At 44.6% G+C, this 23,184-nt stretch overlaps 1 protein-coding gene across 9 annotated transcripts in view; it reads right to left on the bottom strand.

Moving 5' to 3' along the window:
• LOC100642674 (dystrophin, isoforms A/C/F/G/H) overlaps positions 1 to 23,184 on the bottom strand; it is a 439,133-nt gene that overhangs the window by 319,956 nt on the left and 95,993 nt on the right. For all 9 annotated transcript variants that reach the window (XM_048406314.1, XM_048406316.1, XM_048406313.1 and 6 more), the window contains one exon: positions 19,026 to 19,131. In XM_048406314.1, the coding sequence (XP_048262271.1) occupies positions 19,026 to 19,131 (106 nt within the window). The remainder of the gene's footprint in view (positions 1 to 19,025; positions 19,132 to 23,184) is intronic.

Below are 23,184 nucleotides of genomic sequence, written 5' to 3'. Positions count from 1 at the left end.
ATTTTACGAAAGCTAGTTGTTACAAAGCTACGGTAGTTACAAAGTAAAACGTAAAAACGGAATGGTTTTCGGCGGCGATTGTGGTAATACAGGTCCGTTACAACCGTTTATCCAAAGACGATCTTTCGAATCGATGGATGGTTCGTTTGGCCAGGTTTTAATCGTGGACAGGCCGGACGCGTCGTATTTCATCTATGCAACCGGTTCAATTACTCAACGCAACGTACACCGGGAGATCAATGAGCGTCCAATGACGAATTTCGTGGATATCACGCGCGACGAGAACTGTTTTATCCTCTGATCGTTGAATCATCGTTACCGTTGCTCCGATACCAGCAACAGGATAAAATACACCATGTCGAAACAAAAAACTAAATCAAACTACTTTTTCATCGTATTCGAACGAACGAGTAAGCAAACGCGTCGCAAAGAAGCGCGGTGTAATTTCTCGTAAAAATGCGAATGCAAAGAGCGCAGCGAGATTTTGTTGGCAAGCTTCTCTTTAGAAACGGCCCGAGGAAACGAAAAAAAAAAAAGGAAAAAGAAAAGAAAGGAAAGATTCGCTACAAATTTCTCTCCTCGTTTTCGCTCAAAGACGCCACTTGCCTCGCACCACAATTCTATTCATTCCTCATACGACGCTTCACCGTCGTCTACACTCTCGATAATTAGATTGCATCCCTCGTACGACCACTCCATCGACGAAACGAACCGATCCGTATCACGAAGTCGGCGCGGAACACGATGGTCCGTTCCGAGTGCAATTCAAACAGTGTTCGAAAACAGTGTTGTAGTCCGAACGAAGAAAAAGAAAGGAGAAAAAGAAGAGGAAAGGACGAAAAAGTCAATATAGGAGATCACTTTCTAGCAGATAGGCACACGATCGATTCTCCTCTCGAATCTTAAAATCGGAACGCGGTCTGATCGATTAACCGGCGATCTTGCTTCACGGCAAGTACGCGAAAGCAGATTCACGACCAAGTGACCGGCTGGTACCTTGATGGACGACCGACGAATGATGAGAAATTCCGGACAGGATCGATTGATGCGTAGGCGGAGAATGAACGAGACCAGCGGGTCCAAGAGGGTTGACGAACCCGTGGATCGGATTCCCGTGCATAGGATTGCCGTGGATAGAGCGCGATGGTACCATTCCAGGCAAAGGTATCCCCCTCGTTTGTACCTCGTGAGAGGCGGAGATGGACGCGTTCGTGGCCGGATGGCCAGGAACCGGGCTACCAGCATGTATCGAGCCTCTCCGGTGCTGCGACATAATTGGAATTCGATGACTGCGACGAGGACGAGGGTACGGCCAATAGTTACTCCAACCAAACTGGGGGGACCTTAATGTTCGCAGACGATCGACGACATCTGCGCGATCGAATCCAACGATTGAGCTCAGGGCGCTTCCTCTTCTTCGCGTACGATATCGACCAAGCTACCTGCAATCGTCCGAACGTTCAGCTGTTTCAACGTTCGAACGTCGATTCCAACGTCGGGTTGTCGGTCCTTGGAAGTATACGGAAGCTCTACGGGAGTTTGTTCCGTATCCCAGTAAAACGTATGGTCCAAAATGATGCCGCAAACGAGAGTATCGGAAAATTGGTCGGTATCGATTGGGCTAAATTAGAAAAATGTGGTTCCGATGCTTCGATCCTTTAGAACGACGATTAATAACGCGATCCGGAGGTAGCTCGTTGAGAAGCGTAGACCAGCTTCCGTGTACTACGATAATCGCGCATCCTTCCGCGAGAATAATTAACGTGGTTCTGCCTGCAGGATGATGGTCCCTGGTGTGACGCGAATTTCACGCACCCTGCATCCAGAGATTTATCACGAAGCGTTCACCCCTTCCAAGAGTCAGGCTGTATGGCATTTACACCGCTCATGGATCAGGACGGTATAAAAACTTGCGTAGAAATCGATATTACCGATACGTATGGGCCGATTTATCGTTCGACGAACGAACGGGGAAGAACGAGCAGCGAATCGTGATTGTCTCTGGTTGTCCTTGTTTTTTTTTTTTCCTCTCGACTTGCAGCGAGCTCGACTCGCTACCCGACTTATCAATATTCGATGTGGAAAACTCGCGTGAAACTTCTTCGAGTATGTCTTTAAAATACGTCGACCATTCTCTTTACCGGGAAACTACGCGAATCTTTCTTTCGAAAAACTGTTTGTCGAAGCGACGAGCTCCCTGAAAACCGACGAAACGATCTTTAACGCGGCGAGAATGTTTCGCTCGCCAAAATCTTCGTAAACACGTGGCGCGGTCAAAGATCTTCGATCCTCGTATCGAACGGACCGAATTCCCCTTTAATTCTATCGCACAGGGGTGAAGTAGATTCCCCTTACTTTCCACGGGAATCGTAGCCGGGTGGCAGGTCGCTTTAAGCATCAATTATTAAGGAAAACAGCGCAGGCGTTTTAGAAACGAGTGGGCACGTGTCGGCGCCTCTCTCTGTGTGTCTCTCGGTGTCGATTGTCCTGGTCCCGAGTGCAACTGCACCTCGATTCCATTGAACGCTTCGTTACTCTCCTATACGAGGTCCGAGCCGATCTCGTACAATTACAAAAGTTTCTCTTATCACCGACGGTGCTCGTTTATCCGACGATCAACCGGCCCCGATTAACATCGGAACGGAAACTTTCTTCACAGCCGCGGTTCCGTTGTCCGCCGTGACCTTGCTACTTTCGACTTGTTGATTTAAGACACTTGTTGGTTTGCACCGTTATCGCGGCCACCCCTGATACGTGGTTCCACGAAGTTGCTTATAGAAAAAAGTACGTTGACAAGAAATCGACACCCAAGACGATATTCACGGATATGTAGAAAGTATCGGAGGATAAAGAATGTCGGACTAAAGTACCGGCACACTTCGATCGACGAATACGCGACAGATCATCCACCTTCTTTCACAACGTTTCCAGTATTCACCAGAGAGTAGCAACGTTCCGAAGAAGATCGATCGAAGCTTGTAAAACGAGGAATAGCCGTGCTATAGCCATTCGAGATTATCCACAGGTGGAGACATCCACACGACTTCCGATGTAGCGCACTTTTACGCGATCAACAGCAGAGAAGTCCACGTGTCAGGCGGCGCGACGAGAACCGGTCTGGCGACGAAGCCGGCGTACCCGGCTGCGATTTCCACGTTACCGGAAAGCGTCGTCGCGCCTCGCGTTTTCCACGCGTTTTATCGCAGCCCTCTCGACCCGCAACGACGATTCACACGGATACCTCCGTGTCACGAGTGGAAAATCGTACGCGAGCAATCGTAGGTCGCGTGAAACCGGCCGATCGTCCGCAGTCGACGAGACGAGCGTTTCCGTATTTTCCGCGAGCACGTTTTTGGCGGCGATTTTGAGAGCGTCGCGACGCCGTCAGCGTCGGGGTGAGTCGTTCGTGTGCGACAGGGAGCGGCCGCGCGAACACTGGAACCAACCCATGCCTCCTCCACCACCGGCAACACAACCACCATCGACGATGCCGCACCCTCTCCTCCACTACCACCACTACCACCGTCGCCACCACCACCTCCACCACCGCCGCCGCCACTACCACCACCACTACCACCACCACCACCACCACCGCTCCTACTGCTACAACTACCACCACCGTTCTACCACCATCGTCCTTGTCACCGCTGCGTTACACCACCACCACCACCACCGTCCTACCCTCCATCACTACCACCCACTCTATCTACCACCACCTTCTTCTACCATCACACTATCACCAGCCACCATCCTTACAACCACCATCAACGGCGACTCCACCATCGGCGTAACCCAGCACCGAATTCTCTCTCTGTCCTTCAACCACTATCCATTGCCACCAGAGCAGCTCTACCGGCACCGTTTCTCTTGTGTAGGTGGAATAACCTCTCGTCTATCCCCTCGACTACCGGTGCACCAGGTAGATACTGACGACGGTACTACTATTCATCCCCCTTCTCTGCCTTTCTTCTACGCCCTCCAACTTCGAACTCTGCCATCCCTCGGATATACACCGTCGTCTACTTCCTTTCTCTCTCGTCTTCCCAACCTTTCTATCTTTCTAAGCCCCCCAAACCAGTTTCTCTCGCTCTTCCGTACTCTTCTCGTACTATCCATAGCCTTTCTTCTTCCAGGTACATCGAAAGGCTGGTGTGTGCCCGGCTGGCTGGTGCGCCTACGCGCGTCTCTAGGCCAGCACGTACGACACACGCGAACGAGCGGGCTCGTGCGTGCTATTCCGGCCACCTTCGTCGCGAGTTGTACACAAGCGCGTTAGGCGTGCGTAATTACTCGTCGTCGTCGTTACACCCACGATGATGCCAACCACGACGACTACTACGACGACGACTACGGTGGTTGTATGTTAATGAACGCCAACCTACTCTGGTAGTTTCTCGCTCTCTGGCGCCGGTCGATGGACTTGGTAAAGTAGTCCCGCGTGCAAGTTACGTCGTCCCCGTCGTAACGAGCGCGATTGGCGAATAGCTCGCCACTGGGATCGCGCGTTCCTCGCTACCGACGAACAGACAATTCGCCAGCTACGATTTTGTCGTCACAATGCGAACCGTTAATTATCGCGCGTCGACGTGTCGTCTCGCATGCGGTTCCGTCTAGGAAAATCGAATTCCAACGCGTGGCAACGTTTCACCTCGTCGTCGCCGTTTTGTCGCCTATCGTTCAATCGATTGCACGCCGTTTACGTCTTCGATGACCGTGAACGATCGATGAATCGCGCCCCAAGGAGATGGAATTTTTGTCCAACCGTAAAACGAAAGAGCGTAAAATTGTAAATTGTCAGAACTCGAAATTACGATAAATTGGATAAATCGCGGAATAACAGCTAATATGAACAAACAGCGATATCGATATCGATATCAATTACCACCGCGAAACTTGATCAACGTGAATTAAAGAAACGACCACAAAATGGCTAGTGTGTCGAGGCTAAATCGGTATCGACAAAACGCGGGACGAAACCAGTCGCGCTTCCGCGTACCTAATAATCCTGTATGCAAACTGCAATTAACTGGTAGAAAGTTTAATTCCATCGTACGCGATCCGCGCGCTATTAATCGTCGTAACCAACCGGTCGGATATTAAATTCTGCGTGGAAATGGATGACAAAAATAACTGTTGCGTTACGTGGAGTGGTAGACGAGAGTAAACCGAAGAGGAAAAAGGAAAGGAAAAAAGAAAGAGAAAAAGGCAGCACGCGTAACTATCGATTGACCGAAACGCGCGGATGACAGGTTGAAAAAGCGCCATTTCGCGGTTGTCGAAACTGATTTCCGTGGCCAACGAGAAAACACTGCGATCCGATCGACCATCGCTCGTCTTCCATCGGCAGACGTTAGTAAAGTCGGAAGAAAAGAACGTCGACGACGGTGTTCGTTTCGGTAATGCTTTTCCACGGAATATGGCTGGAATATTTCGTTCGTCGACCGTGAAACGTGGAAGGGCGAGAGGGAGGAGGGTGGAAGAACGAGCGAAATTCCCCAAATCGTCTATTAGCCCAAGGGAAACCGCGCGCGATGTTTACCAAACGTTTGATAGATCTGCAACGATCATTGCTCTGATCTAACCATTTATAAAATTAGAAAAATTTCGTAGGAAAATTGGAACGTTGATATTCTAGGATAGGCTGATCGTAGTTTATTTCTATCGTTCTGTAAAAAAATCCATGGTATTTTTATAAAAGCTTGTTCGATCGCCGATATAATTTTCATAATATACGTTTCTTATTTTCTCCCAACCCATCGCGAATTCTCCGATGCTGCTGTTGGCGTACAATTTCTTCGATTTATAGTTTGTAAATTTAAAATTAGAATCTCGATGTTCTCGATTCTTTGCTTTTGATCGATAACACATTGGTAGCATGATATCTCCGGTACTTTGCAGTACAAAGACCCGCAAGGTCTCTCGTATCAGAGAGTTTGATAAGTACACGCTGGCAATTTTTCCATCCCATTGTTGCAACGTGATTTACGTTCTCGTGTTCCGCGAGTACGGCAGTCTCATTGAAAGGGACACAAACGAAATGGAATAAATGCAAGTTTCGATCGAATCTCCTGGGCTGTCTCTCTGCCACTGTCTTCTTGCCTGCCACTTCTCTCAGTCCGAGACAACGGAATCGCCCACTTACATGAAATATACGGCCAGGCAATATTTCAAGATCTCCTGGCGTAATAATACTATCGTACTTTCTAAGGCGTTACAGCCGGTACGGCGAACAACCATAAAAATTCAACGAACGAGATCGTTCCCTGCCGGTGTGGAACGTTATATGGACGAAGTTAAGCACCGCGCCTATACGTAATCTACCCTTATCTTTGCCGGCAGATTCGAGAACACTCTTATTCCGCAAAATGGTTTTCCTGTAAATCGTAGAAGAATCGTTCCGGGAGCGCGGTGCGCGATAATCTCGTCTGACCGGTACAGCTTGCGATACTAATTTACCGCTGGTCGGCGCGGACTCTCATCGAGAACACCATCTTGCAAGTCGAGCTTTCGAGTTTGCGCGCCTCTTAATTTTCACCAAACACGCCTGCTCGTCGCACGGTCTACCTTCGATCGAACATCATCGGCGATAAAAGCGAAGGAAAATAGAACGAAGAAAAAAAAGGACGGAGCACGAGTACCTCGAAGAAGATCGTTACGGCGATTGGATTACCGTCACGGAGCAATCTATCCCGGAATATTAAGCAAAAGATTACGAGTTTTAAAAGTTGTACCGACTCTGGAAAGTTGGACGGTGTAAAGATACAAGTTTCCATAGCGCTACCAAGCAAAGTAAAACGCCAGCAAAGAAACCCTTCGATAATCGCATCGATGATCCGAGCGAACGCAGCATATTTTCGCCAATCTGACAGAAATTTGATAAAGGAAGATTCGGGATCGAACGAGGATTTAGGTTGAACGTGTCGAGCGTGCATAACGGTGGCTCGTTCGTCCAACGGAAAATCGTTAGCATTATCGCAATTTTCAACGAGTTTTGACGAAGTGCTGTGTCGTGCGTTGGACGTAGCGGCTCGCTCGTAAAACTCATAACCGGGACATTCTCGTTCTTTAACCCTGCCTCTTCCCTGTCTCGGAATCGTTTCTGACCCTACGTGAAAAGAAACTTTAATAATTTCCTTCCTTGCAATTCTTTTCTCGCCTTTAATGAATGTCCCACCGGACAGGGTGGAAGCCTCGAGACGCACTGGACGAAGGTAAGCTCGTTAGCGTTCGATTCGTTCACAGGCATCGTGGAAATGCCAGGTTAGAATACGCAGACCGGAAATGTACGCCTTAAGGTAAGTAGATCTGGAGAATCGGACTTTAAGTTATTAACGTACAGCTTTCCACTCGGCTACGCGTTCAATTTCGTTTCCCTATATCGACTTGAATAATTACTATCTATATTAGCTCCCTGCAATGCTGACACTTTGAGCAAGCGTTTCCCAATAGAATCCTCCAACTTCCTGTCCTATTATTTCCCTAAAATTTTATTCCAATCACGGATAATCCATTTTCTTCAAAATATTATATTTCATCCTGCGGATATCGCAATCCTGCGCGGCTATTTAAGAATATTTTACACGATAACGAGAGATCTAGCTCTTTCATTTCCGATTCAAATTCTTAGAATGTCGATCCATCCGATTGCCAGCTAACGCTGCTGTACACTCCTCGACGCGCAGACGAGCAAATGGATCAAACAAACGAGCGATTACGCTCTAAGCAAGCAAGATAATCGGGCATTGAACGAGCCGACCACTTTTCACGCACCACCAATTCCCTGCGTCGATCGACGACGCTTACCTATGTTTTACGCGTGTAAACGCGCTGTAATAAATTCCGCTTTACGCAGAGGGCGCGCGTTATATTGTAATTTTCCCGCAAATGCGGTGTCGGCTTTGGAAATCCGGCCGGGACGGAATATCTCTCTCCCTCTCTCGCTCTCTTTTTCTCTGTCTTTCTCTCCGCCTCTTCCTCTCCATATCTCCTCTACTCTCTCGCGTACGCACCGGTGATACGAATAATCGGATTTTCCATGGTTTTCAGCCGCGTTCGCACTCACCGGAAGTGCGAATCGCGATACGTCCTGGTGATGACGGTATTGTTCGCATTTGCCAGCGCGAAAATCGCACGCGCGATCCAGATGCGTGGATTATAAAATATACGAAACATCCGGCGATTGAAACACGACCGCCGAGAGGAAAGAATCGTTAAGTAGCCCATTGATAACGAACGCGATAAACGCGTTTGCATTTCAATTCTAACGTGAAATGCGCAGTAAACGGTTGTTGGCGAAGGCGAGAAAACAACGGGACGAGGAGCGTAAAACGCGTAAAATTGTATTTGGAGCTAACGGTAGGGCGAAGGGACAGCAGCGATACTGTTTCGGGGGTTGTTGCTGAGGGTGCAACTGAAAATGGATAACGTTGGGGACGGAGGACCTCGTGATAGTCGTTGGTACAAGCGAAGTCGATTTGGAGCGATTTTACTCTTTGGGATATTTCGATATTCAGAGATTTTTGCGATCGATTTTGTTAAGTATTTCAGGGCAAGTAAAATTGCAATTTTGATCGTCCCAAGAAATTTGTTCAACGTTTAAAAGCATATACAAAGGTATAGGAAAAAGGTACTGGACAAAGATTCGTAATCGTGAAGCCATCCCTTTGGAAAGGCCTTATTTCCGCGCGAATTAAACGAACATTACGCTCGATGCTTCTGTTTTGCCACGAAACTCATTACGAACAATTCGGACGGGTCTTTTTTCCAATCAACGTGCATTTATTCCGCAGGTATTTCGATCCCCTTGGCCCGCGTCCCGACAAACTTTAGGGTCGTCTACCGGAGGAAAGAAATTATCCTCCTTTGAATTTGTCTACTTTCGTTGTTAGGTCTTATTTCAGGGGAACAAAGGATAGGGAGCAAAGAAGCTTTCTCAGAAGACTTCGCTTTTTTATACCATTCTGATGTGCCTTTGAATCTACCGCAAAGTATGTCTATCAGGAGCAAACCATCATCGATACAATTAGCAGATTAACGAAATTCCTCGTAGCTTGAAATATAGAAATTCTAAAATTAATGGAGATTAATACAAATTTTTAAAAACTAGAGAAAATACGTCAAAGAAATATCAGAGATCAAGATTATTCGCAGATATTTTGTTTCATCCTTTCTACGCTCGCTCTGTTATTCTCGTTTCAAAAGAAGTGTAAGAAATGTTGCGTCGTATAAGCAATTTACGACTGTCTGCGAGAACAACAACCTTACCATAGTATATATGGACCAAAATGGAACGTCCAAGGTGCAGGTTGTTGGTTGAAACAATCTCCATAATAAGAATAAGTAGCAATCGTGGGACGTGGAACGAGAAGGCTATGAAAAGCAACGAATAGGTAGGGTGTGCACGAGCTTACGTTGCTTTACAATCTTCTTCTTTCCCTGGCCGCGTAAAGTAACATAAAACGTTAGTCGGAAGAGGTGATTCGGTGATGTACGGATAAATGTACAAGAATGGACGTAACGACGCGATTCGAAGCAGATGTTGAAGAATGCCAGAGGAAAATCCATAGATCAGCCGGTGACGAGGAATCAATGGAAAAAGGGAGAGGAGGGGGCAGTAAATAAAATATATCGACACGCAGCCATTCCCGTGTACCGAAAGCAAATTCCCCAGGAGTATTTCCTTGGCTGCCGTATCGGAGACTGCGTGACGTGAATTATTAAAGTCGGATCCACAAGAACGCCGGTTGAAAAAACGAAGAAAGAGAGAAAGAAAAATCCTGCATCTTATCCTAGATATCCTCGATCGAAGATGCACGTACCGTCGAAGAAAGGTTTCGCGATCCGTCGGTTTTCCCCCCTGGCCTCAAATACCACCATACGTCTTTTCCAACCGTTGACGTTCTTCTTTTCCTCTTTCGTTTCCGTGATTTCTCGCTGCACATCGAGCGTTTAAACAAAATTTGAAAATTAACTATCCCAATTCATTTTGTAATCGATACGCGGACTACTTACTTGACAAACGTTAACAAAAACGTATCGCCAAAGATACGAATCTCTTAGCCAGGGCCGAAACACGATTTTTATTTCGTTGTAGGAAAGTAGCTATAGCGAACAATGCAACGACCAAGGCAAGGCCACGTCGAGATACTTGCATGGAAACGAGCGCGTGCGAGGATGTGTAAACGTCAGACACACCCATGATTTATGACAACCAACGAAACGGTTATGCCGGAATACTTGGGCTCCGAAAATGAAAATGCTCGGATGACGCGCCTGTAAAATTGCCCCAGATGCATTTACTACGTGACGGGAATAGAACCGGTGCACGTTCAGCCCTACCACTTTTTCTATGGAATCCCGTGATACGGTTAGAAAAACAGCGAATCGACTCTGACATTCCGTAAAGCGGCTCCCAAGTTTCATACTTCTACGCTCTTTTGTCTCGAGAAACGAAGATATTTAAGACCGAAGTAACTTAACGGAGTTTAAAGCGAGGATTTATGCTGAAAGAGCATCTACTTTGACTTTGCGAGCTCGTAGTACTCACCGAAAGATGTAAAAAAATGTGCAATCAAGATAAAGCTGATCGTTTGCCGTTAAAAACGCAAAAAATTTTCCACCCGTATGTTTCTATTTCCATGGGAAATTGACATTTGCGAATTCGGTGCGATCACGCGTTTACCATTCGCTTCAAGCTCGCAACGTTCTTTCTTTATTCGCCACAAAATATGCAAAAGATTCGGACGATTAATCGGACGGTTCCATTTAAATATCGATACGACGAACACGAAATTCGATACATCGAGATGATTGATTCTAAAACCTACGTCGATCGGACATTTTCGGCTTCTCTCAGCAAACGATACAGGTTGGCAAAGTTTTCCACTCGTATTTTCTAACATTCTGTATGCGGTCAGATTACACGAAGACGTTTTGAATTCTCGAAGCTGATATCTTGAAACTGTTTGAATGGCGCAGCTTCTGACAAATGGATAAATCGTGAGACTGATACTACGTGGCCAGTCAGATCTCTCGACGTGAATCCATCGTGTTTTTGTTCGCGAGATCACCCGAGACTCACCTTCCGCCAGAGATCCACTGAAAATTCCTACATTCTCCGGGAATCGAACGAGATTTCCAGCAAAGCCGAGCAATTCAGAGTTGGACGCGTTGCATGGATCAAGAGATCAATGAAACCATGTTTTTGTAAAGAGTGTAACGTGACCAGTTTAAAAGAACAGAACCGACTTAAAGCCTAATATTCGCACGACCTCATAAATCACAAATTACCACTTTTATCTCGAAATACAAAAGACGCGAAACGACAGCGTTTGTAACGAAGTTTTCCATTCTTATCGAAAACGTTCTTTACAATCGATGCCATTAAACGTTAAATATTACAGGTACGACGTAATGCTTTCCAGGCTGAAAGAACAACAGCAGCGGCGGTTGCAGCGAAATCACCTTAACCCAAACTAATATGTAGTCTCGGCCACAAATTACATTGTATACGATGGCTTGTCGCTCAGGAAACCGCAAAAGTTTGTCAGGCATCAAAGAAGAAAATGTGTCAAAAACAAGGAAAGAGGGAGAGAGGCATGGTGTATTTTTAAATCCAATTAGCTCGTTAATGTCGTAATACAACTTCGACCATGCACGGAACGACGGAGTTCTGTCTTCCGCCGGAGGTAGAGCGAGCCTTTTCGAGAGAGAAAAAGCAATCTTCCCAAACAGCGACGCGGTTCTTAAGCAACTTCGTTCTCGTCGTGTGTAATGGAGGAAGTATAATGTCTCCATCAACGATTTCCCATTATGTTTGTCGCGGCTGCTTCTTCTCCACTCTCGTTTTTTCTTCCCTCAAATTCCTACGCTCCGTGAAACGTGCAACGAAAGCGGAAGAAAACGCACCTCTGTCGTGGAATAAACGTTCCTATTTGTCTGGCAACGAGTGCTCTTACGTCTCGAAATGCGTAGTCATCGTCGACCAAAGGGTTTCGATAGAGAACGGAATTTTAATCAACATGGTTCAACAACTAATTTAAAGAAATTATTTCAAAGGAGACATTGAAAGTTGCGAACAGAGATACCGCGTTCTTTGATTCCCGATTCGCTTTAAACATCGATAGAGCAAATGTTTTATAGGCGTCTAACGTTTGACGTATTTATGTAATTGCGAGTAGCTTAATGAATTTCGAAACCAAAGCGCTAAAGCAGTAGCTGAAACCAAAGGGATTAGATCTTCAACTTGATCCCTCGACGATCTATTAATCTTCACTCTTAACACTTTCTCGTACACCGTCTCCGGTAGATCGACTTTAACATGCGAAGCTGAAATTCTGCTATATCACACGGGAGGAATAAATCACGTTAAAGGAATCTGATAAGAGTAAATGAAACAAGGGCGTAAACAGACAGAAGTTTATAAACAAACAAGGCGAATACGCGAATAAACAACTGGAAAGCGAACAAATCGCGAGACTCCGAACCAACTAACCATGTATCTCGAATAATTAACAATTTACAATTAGCGTTCTGTATCGAATAACAAAACTGCCTGCTTGAAAATCAAAGAGCTCTTCTCTCGTTACCTGAAAGCCCGAGGCGAAAGGGTGTCAGCGGCTGAAACGTTCCGGACATACTTCATCCTCTGAGAGGAAGCGAAACACAGCTGGCAAGCTCCGCCGTTCCCCCATTAATTGACATAATTAAGCAATTAGGCGAGAAGCCGGGACGCGTACTGATACTTTAGTCGCAATAAGTTACCTAAAGTACGTATAATTTGGGAGATATGCAACGCTCTTAAGTCGCCATAGATTCGGGGTAATTGCGAAGTGGCGAGACGACCAAGTGGTATGGTAGCCGTCCCTTATACCTGCGAGTTTTGTCCAGAAAAGTACGTGAACCATTTCTACACGAACGAGAGAAACACCATTTGTAGCAGGAAGGATAAACCGTAAGTGAAACTTATGGAAAGTGCACGTGGACCGAGGTTCGACTCTGAATCTTAAAAAGCTTACGAAAGAAACGCCCAATTAAACGGGTCTACCGATCGAAGAAAAGAACATTGATATCGCGCTTCGAGGGTGAATAAGATATTTTCCTACCATTTGCAGCTCGTGTTTACGTCTTCCACGCGGTTAGACGTTGTTGTTTCGAACAGCGAAAATGCTTCGTCTACGTTGCGTAAAGCTCGAAGGGAGAGGAAAAGCGTCAAACTTTGTAGATGGGCAAATTATCTTCTAGCGTTTGCTACTCCGTTTTCTGTTCTTCTCTTTTGCTCGTTTGCGTTTGATTTGTCGCGAGAGTGAAGATTACAATTATTATGATCGAAAAGAGTGGACAAACACTCGGTTAATCAGGATAGTGGACAAGACAATAACGGACAAATGGTATCGATGGCGAGTGGACGTGTTTACTCGGTATCAATCGCTTCTGTATATTTACTTGGAAAATACAACATCGTATATATGCCATATTCTACTTCGTATAGCTTTATTACCAACTATATCTTGTGTTTTTCTAAGCGTGTGATTTTTGCAAGGTTTTTATGCGACGTGCCATTTATCACGCGAAATATCTTTCGACGAATCATAGGGGAGGCTATAAAAGTTAGGTCAATCGTACTCTTCCACTCGGCGAGTCGTCAAAATTGAATAACCCTTGGCTCGCGAAGCGAATGGGTACTTTTCAAGAAGCAGAACCTTGCTTCATCGACTCCATTATGAAACATCATCCGTATAAAGAGAATGCCAAGTTCTGACTTCCTTGCAACAGGTTGCGGTTTTCGCCTATCAACGCCTCTAGTGTCTCATTTTCGGGAAATAAAATACATCGGCTCTTTCGGATACACTAGTACAATTTCTTCTAATTTTGTTTCACGATTGTTTTTTTTTCAGCACCTGCCTGCCAACGTAGATATTGTAAATATATAAGTATTTTTAGGAAGCTGATAATCTTTCTTTTGAACTGTAAAAAAAAGGGCAAAAGGTTGTTTGCACTAACGTTAAAACATTTTTTACCCTCTACCGAACTAAGGCGTTGAGCCGGAATTAAGTAAACACAGAAGCAACAAAATTTTAACGAACCAACGTGAAAATGACCGGAGCAGTTTCATCGGTAGATTTGATGAAAAAATATCGAAAAATCAAATCGGAAAATTGGCTTTGACACCGGAGGCTGCACGTTACGCGACCGTAAAATTCCCTGAAATATTCTTTCGCGTTGTAATGTTAAAAATCCAGAAGGTTTATAATGGGCATGCGTCGACTACGTAACGCGACAAGAATAGGGTGCGTTATTGGCACGGTTTATAGCCAGAGGGATGCGTGCACAATGCACGTGTATTCGTCCTATCGTGGTGCACACGTGGTGAACACACGCGTACATAGAAACGCTGTCGGCTTTGAAGTGGCTCTTGCCTTCATTCCTGGGGTACAAGTCGGTTGCTATCTCGCACACCGTCCTATCGCCATGGTCGACGGATGTGTGTCCCAAAAGCCACACGCAGGAATGCAATGCCGAGAGGCTTCCGAACCAACCTCGAGAACGCACCGTCCGTGCTGCATTATCGTCAACCGAAAACGATCCGACCAGCTGTTAACGCGCTTGTATAATTGTTATTAATATATCCGCGATTTTCCATCTACCGTATGAAGCAGCTCGAATATGGAGGAATCTGTTTATGCAAATGGAATGGTTACGCCCAGTGAATCCAGAGTGAATTTTGATAAATACACGGATGTGAATATTGACGTTGTTGTTATTTCCCTTTCACGGATTTGGAGGCTGAATTGTAAATTGCAGTTGCAAATATAATAAAGTAAAGGTCGCGCGATAGAGACGTAGAGAAAGAGCGTGATAGACACGTTTCTATTGATTTTTCGATTTTAACGAACTGTACGATTAAACGGGGCAGCATAATACGACGTTTAACGTAACAAAGAAAACAACCAGTTTTGAAGTAGGTCTCTCGATAAAAATATCTGAAAAGTTTCAAGAGGACGATTTTGTTAATGCGACATTGACTGACAGCGCAAAGAACTCTAAATGTGTTTCTCTGCGAAAATTAGGTAACGCGACCTTCTTTCCCTGTAATCTTGAAACTATTACGACGACGATATAAATATCTCAAATCGCTGATAATTTGAATTTGACAAAATTCTTCTCTCGGTTCTAAAATGTCAGAAGTTCTATTTAATTTTAAAATCATCTAATTGATATCTCTTCTTCTACGTATAATCATAAATCGAACTCGTGTCATAATTATTTTGCACGAAGAACAGGAACTATATTCGCCATTCGACAGGAAATATCTAAGGCAAACGATCGCGAAGTCGCTTTACATTCTTACAACACTCGGTCTTGGAAACGACTTCACACCTGGAGTTAATTTGCCTCCCGGTTTCACCAGACCCGAATCTGCCACCCCATCCGGCTAATAGAGGGGTTTAATTAACGACACGGAAGAATTTAATTCCGCGAGCGAGAGTTTTGGCAACAATGCCGAAGGAGATCAGGTATTCGATCGAGCGACGCCAGTTTCGCGACACGGTTCAAGACAATTCATGGAATTTCCCTCAAAGAAAGTTGCATCGTTGACTGTACGTAACTGTCGGGATAAAAGCGGGAACAATGGCTTATCTCGAGACATTTTCTATCGTTTTTCGTCTCCCTCTGGTGCGTTACTCGTCGATAGTCACGAAAATATCAACGACGAATACGAAATCCGCCGGAAAAAGAATCAACGCCGCGTATATATCAGCCGATTGCATTCATCCACGTACATCTGTCTGAGAAATAAACTGGTACGCGATATGAGAATCTGAACGACCATTGTACTTTAAGACGAAGCGATACTTTCTGGCTGAAACGTTAGCTTCGATGCACTTTCGAGCCTTCGAAAAGATTCCACGGTAATTTTACGCGGAGATAGGAAACGTTTACGTAAAGTAGAAAGGAACTCTGAATGTTTCATGAAGTCGTTTTTGCACGGTTAACTTTTGACGGTAACATCGGACGTTCCTCGCGTATTTCTTTTCTCCGAGAAACCAGAGGACGACGTTTAATAGATTTCAAGTGGAATCTTCGCTAATCGTAGATATCGTATTTGCTTTATATTCGAATACTCGCTACGTCGAATGGTAATGTAAATCGGTGCATCAACAATGATATATTTTCGATTTACTTTTAATTACAAAGCAATCGTAATATCCGATTTCCTACGTACGAGGAACGAGAGACGCGTGGTTAGTGGTTCAACGTATAATATAAAAAATTAGGAACGCGTTTCTACGTAGAAACAAAGTAGAAGAAGGCACGGAACAATTCGAGCGTATAATATAGGCGATGCATAGAAGAAAGAAACGGCGGTGAAACGCGAGAGCGTTAGCATGTCAGTGTTTCGTGCTGGTAATTAAAGGCTGCGAGGGAACAGCAGCACTTCAGACTAGGTGGGCATTTGCCGCGGTTTGATAACGTGACCGTTATGAAAAATCTGCTGTGGAGAGGTTGGCCAAAATACGGCCGCCTTTCGATATACCCGAGGTTGCCGTGTCGAGCCACTTCAGCATCGGTTCAATCTCGAGGAGGCACGTGCACGCCAGCCAAGACGGGAAACCAGACATCGGGCTGCTACCCGTAAACCGACAGCTTGCGAGTACGAGCGATTTTTAGATCGATAAAACGGCCACCTTTTTATTTTTCTATGTACCGCCGAACGATAAACTTGGCCAACTTTGGACGCACAATTTTTCTTCCAGTATATACGTTCCGATCAAGTTAAAGAGAGACGAATTACAAGTTTTCACCTCGACGTCGCAAGTTCCATACGAAGTAGAGTTTTTACAAGGATATGAAGTAGTGTCACGACATCGAATTCTTTTTTCCTGTCCATTCAAATTATATTAGATTATCCTGTTATTATTGCACGATCAGTGTTACATACTTAATATCCAGGAATAACAATTTCTTCGATCTCTACCGTATTATTCATTAACATAGTGGAATTATTAAGGCAACTGGACGAAAAATTCACCGATTCCATGGAAACGATGTATACGATTGCCATACTGCGAATGATTGCGCGTATATATAAGACTTGAAGATGCAAAAACGTATCATCGAAAAAGATAGAGAATAATACGTTTTAAGCGAAAGAAAGAAGAGAACGCTAGATTCGTTAGTACCTTCTTATATTTACGAAAGACACGAATTTGCGTCAACATCCATGATTCTGATAATTCTGATAATCACGCGAAACCAAGACATTTAATAGCGTGAAATACGGTAAAAGGAGGCGCAGGTGCGATTAATAAGAATGCTGGAGGAGAAACGTAGCTTGCGACGTATAACGCAAGAGACGGGAACCAACTGGTTGATACGCCCGGTATGCGAACCCTTTCTTCCCTATTTCACGCAGAGTGGGCGGCCTGCTGAAAACAATGGACGAAAGAATCGTCTGGCTATAATGCACGGGCGCAGTACCAGACGGGACTGACAAGTACCGGCACGCTAATATAGAAGGAACAATGCGACATCGGCGGGAGAGAGAGTTTTCCAGGGCTCTTGAAACAATTAACGGCATCGCCGTTAATCTCCGCGCTCGACCCTCTATTGCGTCAATCCGCGCCAGATTCGCGGGGATTTAAAAAGTTTCCAAATCAATCGGATCCCTCGCTCGCCCCAAACGGTTAACCGAGCTAATTTCCAATCCACCCAGATAGACCAACGAGTCGTCAATTAACGGCTGGAATTACCGTGAAGAGAAAATATTCGGCAGTCGATGCTTGTCGAGTGATCGAGAATCGAGTACTGGCGTTACGGTATGGAAAACGCACGTGGAACGGTCCGAAGAACTCGCGCCGTTAGATTAGCACGCTCGATGCCACGTAGAAAGTCGATCGCGATTAAGAATCGAAGAATCGTCAGAGTTTAAAGATCTTGAGAAAATGAAATCGCGTCAATGCTTCGCCGTTGATTGCATCGAGCACGGTTATTATATGACTATGATTACTATGATTATATAAATTTATTTATTTATTTATCGATTGCCCCGTACAGTTATATCGTTTAATTTAAGAATATAATCCCAGAAGCGGGATTATAACCATTTCCTGAGCATTCGCTTTCACTGGATCATTAGACTCACAAATTGCTGGTCTTTTCAGTGCATTCGTAAATCGTTTCGCTTCGATAGAGCTCTATCGAACATAGAAATTTCAAGCCTAGCTTTCAAGTGCCGATTAAATTTGAAAAGAAAAAAAAAGGAACTGAAGTCTTATAAACGCGACGATAGTCGACCAAAGCGAAGGCAAAGAACGACCGTCAAAGTGTTAAACAAGGATAAATTATTTTACTTTATTTTATATTTCATGAGTAAAAGCTGTCTATAACCTAATATTCCTACTATATCATTAGGATGATGTTCGGATATCCGATCGCTTATTACGGAATCAAGTTGCAGGTAGAAGAAAAGACAAATTGACGATTTCATAAGAACACCGCTGACAGAGGAGAAATCCTTTGCACGCGATCCGTTCAATCGGACGTAAGAAACGATTGAAAAGAACGGCTTGGAGCAAGATACTTCGTATAATAAGTAGCTGTCCCGTGGAACAGATGGTTCAATTTATTACAAGCTTTGGTCGAACAATCAAGGCCGATAATTAAACTTCTGAAATTTGCTGGGGCCTGAAAAGTGCTTGGCAAGCAGTAACCGTGCACCCTTATCAATTCCGACGACAAAAACTTATTAAGGTCGTTGGCTATCGATACGGATATCGATCTTCCGCGATGACGATATTCTCATTACCAATCTCGTCCTACGTTCGTTTCACGATTTAACTGATAATAAATTATCACCTGTTCTAACGAATAGCGCTCGTAATTCGAAATACTTGAGAATTGTAAGCTGTGAATAACCGCGTAACGGGAATTAGGTTGGAGCGAGTCGAATTAAATAGAAACGCGAAATAAAAATTTCTGAATGCTGAAACGGGTTAAAATAGGGGAAAAGGGAATGAGCTTACCTTTGCCGTGCACTTGCTGTCTATTGGTGTCCGCACGCAGCGCTTCCGCGGTGTGCACCAGCTCGTCCAGCTGCGGCTTTTTCTGTCCCAGTTCTCGTAGGACATCCTGCGCAAGCAAACCAGACATTCGTGGATTAATATAGCCTTTAAAACGTTGTACTTACGATTTTCAAAATTGCCTACGTATTAAAATAAAACAACCTTGTTTCCTCGGTTTTATTCGCTTCTTCAGCGATCTACGAATTTCAGAAATCTTCCCCGCTTTTCAAAGGGAATCGGATTAAAGATAAAACGTAAAATTCGACAATGAGCTACTAAAATCGTCGACAAGTCGGATCGCAACGACAGGTTCGGATTTTTATTTTACGAAACGTTTTTTCCCACTTTTATTCAGAAATATTCAGAAATATCAGCGAAGCGAAAACGTTTCCATCAAACGTTCCGCGAAAGCTTCGGGTCGATCACCTGTTTCTGCCTCTTCGTTGTAGCTGCTTTCTGCTACACGGGCCTATCGATCGGTCGTAGACATCCTAGAAACCGAGCTACCATTTTCGCAGTCCATTGTTACAAGCACAGGAGCTCCGGCTTTTTGAAAACCTAATTAGCATATTGCGAACGAAACGCGTATTATTACCCGGCCCTGTCATCCCGTGTAATTATGCCGCGTAATAAAATCACGCGAAGCGACAACTAATTAAAACTTGACGCTTTATATTCGATGGAAGATACAAATGCAGATGACTTACTCGCATCGTTGTTACTTCTCGGTGCGAAAGAGTAAACATCGAACAATAATGAACGAGCGTCAAACCTTTCGAACAGAAAACGTGACCAGAATCGGGTATATTTTAAGATAATTAAAAATATAAATTAATGTAATGGGATCACAGCACAGCGACGCAAGAGACATTTTCTCGCGAATGTAAATAAGAGTAGCGTACGATAAAAAATTAATAGATTCGTCTGAGGAATCACAGATAATGTAAAAAGTATAGCTTTAAGATAAAAATGTTACTAATCGCGATGTTCGTTACTCCAAGCAAATTTTCCCTAGCGTGATAAAGCTAGACGACAATCTCTGAATAAAATATGCAAATAAGCGTGTACGCTGGAAGGAGCTACGAAAAGCTCAGAGCTCTTTCCTGTACCTTAAGCGTAACAAGAACCGAAGAATTTCGCCTTTGTGATTTTCTAGTACACCGTGCGTCAGCTTCGATCAATGTATGTACGTACTTATTTCCCGTTGACAGGTACGATATTCTCGTCACTCGCGTTCAACGTTCGCGTTCTATTAAACGTCTCGTTCATCACGCGTAAGAGAATATGACAGAAGAATTCAGGAAGAAGAAAGATAAAACAGAGTGCGAATGTTCGAAGAAGAAAGTCACGGTGGCGTGCGGTGCCGTATTCGAAGGAAAATGTTTACCGAACCAGAGGTGTTCTGCGGATTACGAAAACAATAACCGCGTTAAGTCTTGCTAATCTGCAGCGGGCCGAGATAAAAGGACAAGCCGAACGACTGGCTGCCTCGCGCTTCACTACACCGAATTCTAATCCTGTTCTCGCGTTCTCGCCTAACGATCAAATTAATTTTCCTATGGTCGACTAACCGTGAAACGTTCAACCTCCCTCCGTTCCGCGAAAAGGGAACACTGTTCATTTAACGTCATTACGTTTCCTTCCGTTGGTAACGGTGAACTGTGCGATGAGAGTGGAATTCAGATGAATTATGGACCGATTACCAGCCATGGAAAAGCAGGAATTCAAATTATTCATTCGCCTCGTTAGCAAATCTCTTAGCTCAACCAGGTTGAAACAACACCGCGTGCACGTACTGTATGGCGTGGTGTATCGTAAAATTTAGTTATAAAATCAACGAAAGGAACGATTTAAACGACGATCGATATATCGAATATCTTAATAGTCCCCGAGGAGAGCGCTTTTTATTATCGGACAGGCTCGTCCAATTTCGCTCGATGCCGAACCGACTCTTTGCTGGCTACGTGTCGTCGAATTAACCAGATCGGCCTGGATTACTCGGTTAATCTTGATAATCCGTTTTCTTTCTTTTCGTCGATAGATGATTCTCTTTTTTAACTTCCTATCGAGACGAATAGTTAAATTATCCAACGTGCTCTTTGATGGATTACGAATTAGGATTTTATACGTTTTGTTGATAATTTATTTATCGGAGAGTACGAGCTAAATTGTTACACGATCGCCAATATAATCGAAATCGATTTTTTCGTTAACTTTCAGTTCCGCGATCGTAATAATCTCTGATTAAAGTATCGGATTAATCGATTGCTTCGCTTTCCGCGAGCTCGGATATTCTTTAAGGAGATCGATCTTCCGTTTTTAACGCGAGCATCGTGCAACCACACACAAACGAAGTTATTTATAAGCCTCGCGTGTAATCGATCGTGCGTTACTTCCGTGTCACTGGCGGCATGGAAAACTCGCCGGTATACGGAGGAAGCGAGACTCAAGAAAGCTCGACGAGACTACGAAAATATGGAAACCACCAGACATCCGGTATAATGTATGGTGATGCATCGCGTCGTTATGTAGATACAAAGTTAAAGACGAGAGTGCTTCCCATAGACGTTGGATAATGGCGACCTCGTCATGCGTGAAACGAACTGTACTAATACCACGTGAAAATGCAACGCGATTTATGGGTCGAGTGGAGCGAAGAGAGCGGCGACAAGGACATGTGCACAGTCGAACTTTACGCGGACGTACTTTGCCCGCGTTACGAAACAACGCTGTTGTTATTCCGACATACCTCGATGACGGTGAGTACACGGTCATTTTGTATGTATGTTACACAATGTGTTACACAATGCAGTTGAATCAATGAATCATGTGTTTTCCTGCAGTTCATTCATAAATCCTCGGGTCGTGATATTATCGAGAATTTCAATTCGCGATCTCTAGAGTTTTAGGGATCTGGAATTTTCGAATTCTTCGCGAGTTCTCCAATATTCTAGAGTGCCTCGACTCGCAATTTTTCTAATTTTAGAGTTATCGTATCGCCGATTTTTAGAGTGTTTTTAGAGTTGGCCCAATGTACATTTTTATAGTCGTCGAGTTCTCAATTTCTAGGTCTCTCGAATTCTCGAGTTTTTTTATTTTTCACAGAATAATGCATACTCGTACGAACGTGGGTAAACTTTGACGGTGTGTTACACCGTTCTGTACTCGCGTCGAATACTCTTGGCGAGGTGTATCGCATTCGTCATTCTAGTCCACGTTAATCATCTTTAATACCCGTCACACGATCCTTCGTCGCATTTCGATATTCTTCGATGCTTCTCCGAACGAAAGAGATATCGTCGACGCTGGATCGAAAGGGTAACCATAGTTTGATCGAACGCTACGTTCCAATTCGTTGAAAAGGCAGCGGGCAGTAGGTTGTCACATTCTCGTCTGCCAGTGGTAACAAATGGAAAACCCGTAGGATTTGATCCGTTGAAACAGGAGTCGCGGGAATTTCAATAGATACCCGGTGGCCTCGAACATTCTGAATGTTATCGTTCACGCTGGAAAAGTGATATTCACAGCACCTCCTGTCGCGTCCATTTTAATCCGCTCAGTCAACGGACTGGCTGCACTTCCAGCTACGCTTTTTTTCTATATTTTATTCACCTCTCGTCCCTCTCTCTCTCTTCTTTCTCTTTCCATTTCCTGCGTTTTTTTTAGCGGTGCACGTTACGAACGAGGCACAACACGAATGTAATCTTAACTAATGTCCGCGAAACGAGAAGAAAAAAGGAAACGAGGAGAGAGGAAAAAATGTCATAATACGCTTCTCCGGCATCAACGAGTCTGTCTCAACTCTCGAGTTCGCCCTCATCTTCCTCGTTTCTTCTTAAAAGAAGAGAATTATCGTTCATCCTTGACACGGTTAGTTCCCTTTTTACGTAGCGTTATTACGCCATTAAGGTGATACACGTGTGAAAAGTCAGCGGGCTCAGACATACGCGTAATTGCATTTCCCTGCGACCTTGGCGCACAACAGGCAGCGTGTTGCTCCAGATAAGTCTTGAGTAATTAACGCGCGTCGCCGACGTGGCTAAATCGTAGGAAATTTCGCTTTGAAACGAGAACGCAGCGCGCCAATACGCTGATAAGACGCGAGTCGACGCGCGATAAC

The sequence above is a fragment of the Bombus terrestris genome, chromosome 1 (genome assembly GCF_910591885.1).
Source record: "Bombus terrestris chromosome 1, iyBomTerr1.2, whole genome shotgun sequence".
NCBI lineage: Eukaryota > Metazoa > Arthropoda > Insecta > Hymenoptera > Apidae > Bombus > Bombus terrestris.
This window is presented reverse-complemented; position numbering and strand designations above follow the sequence as displayed.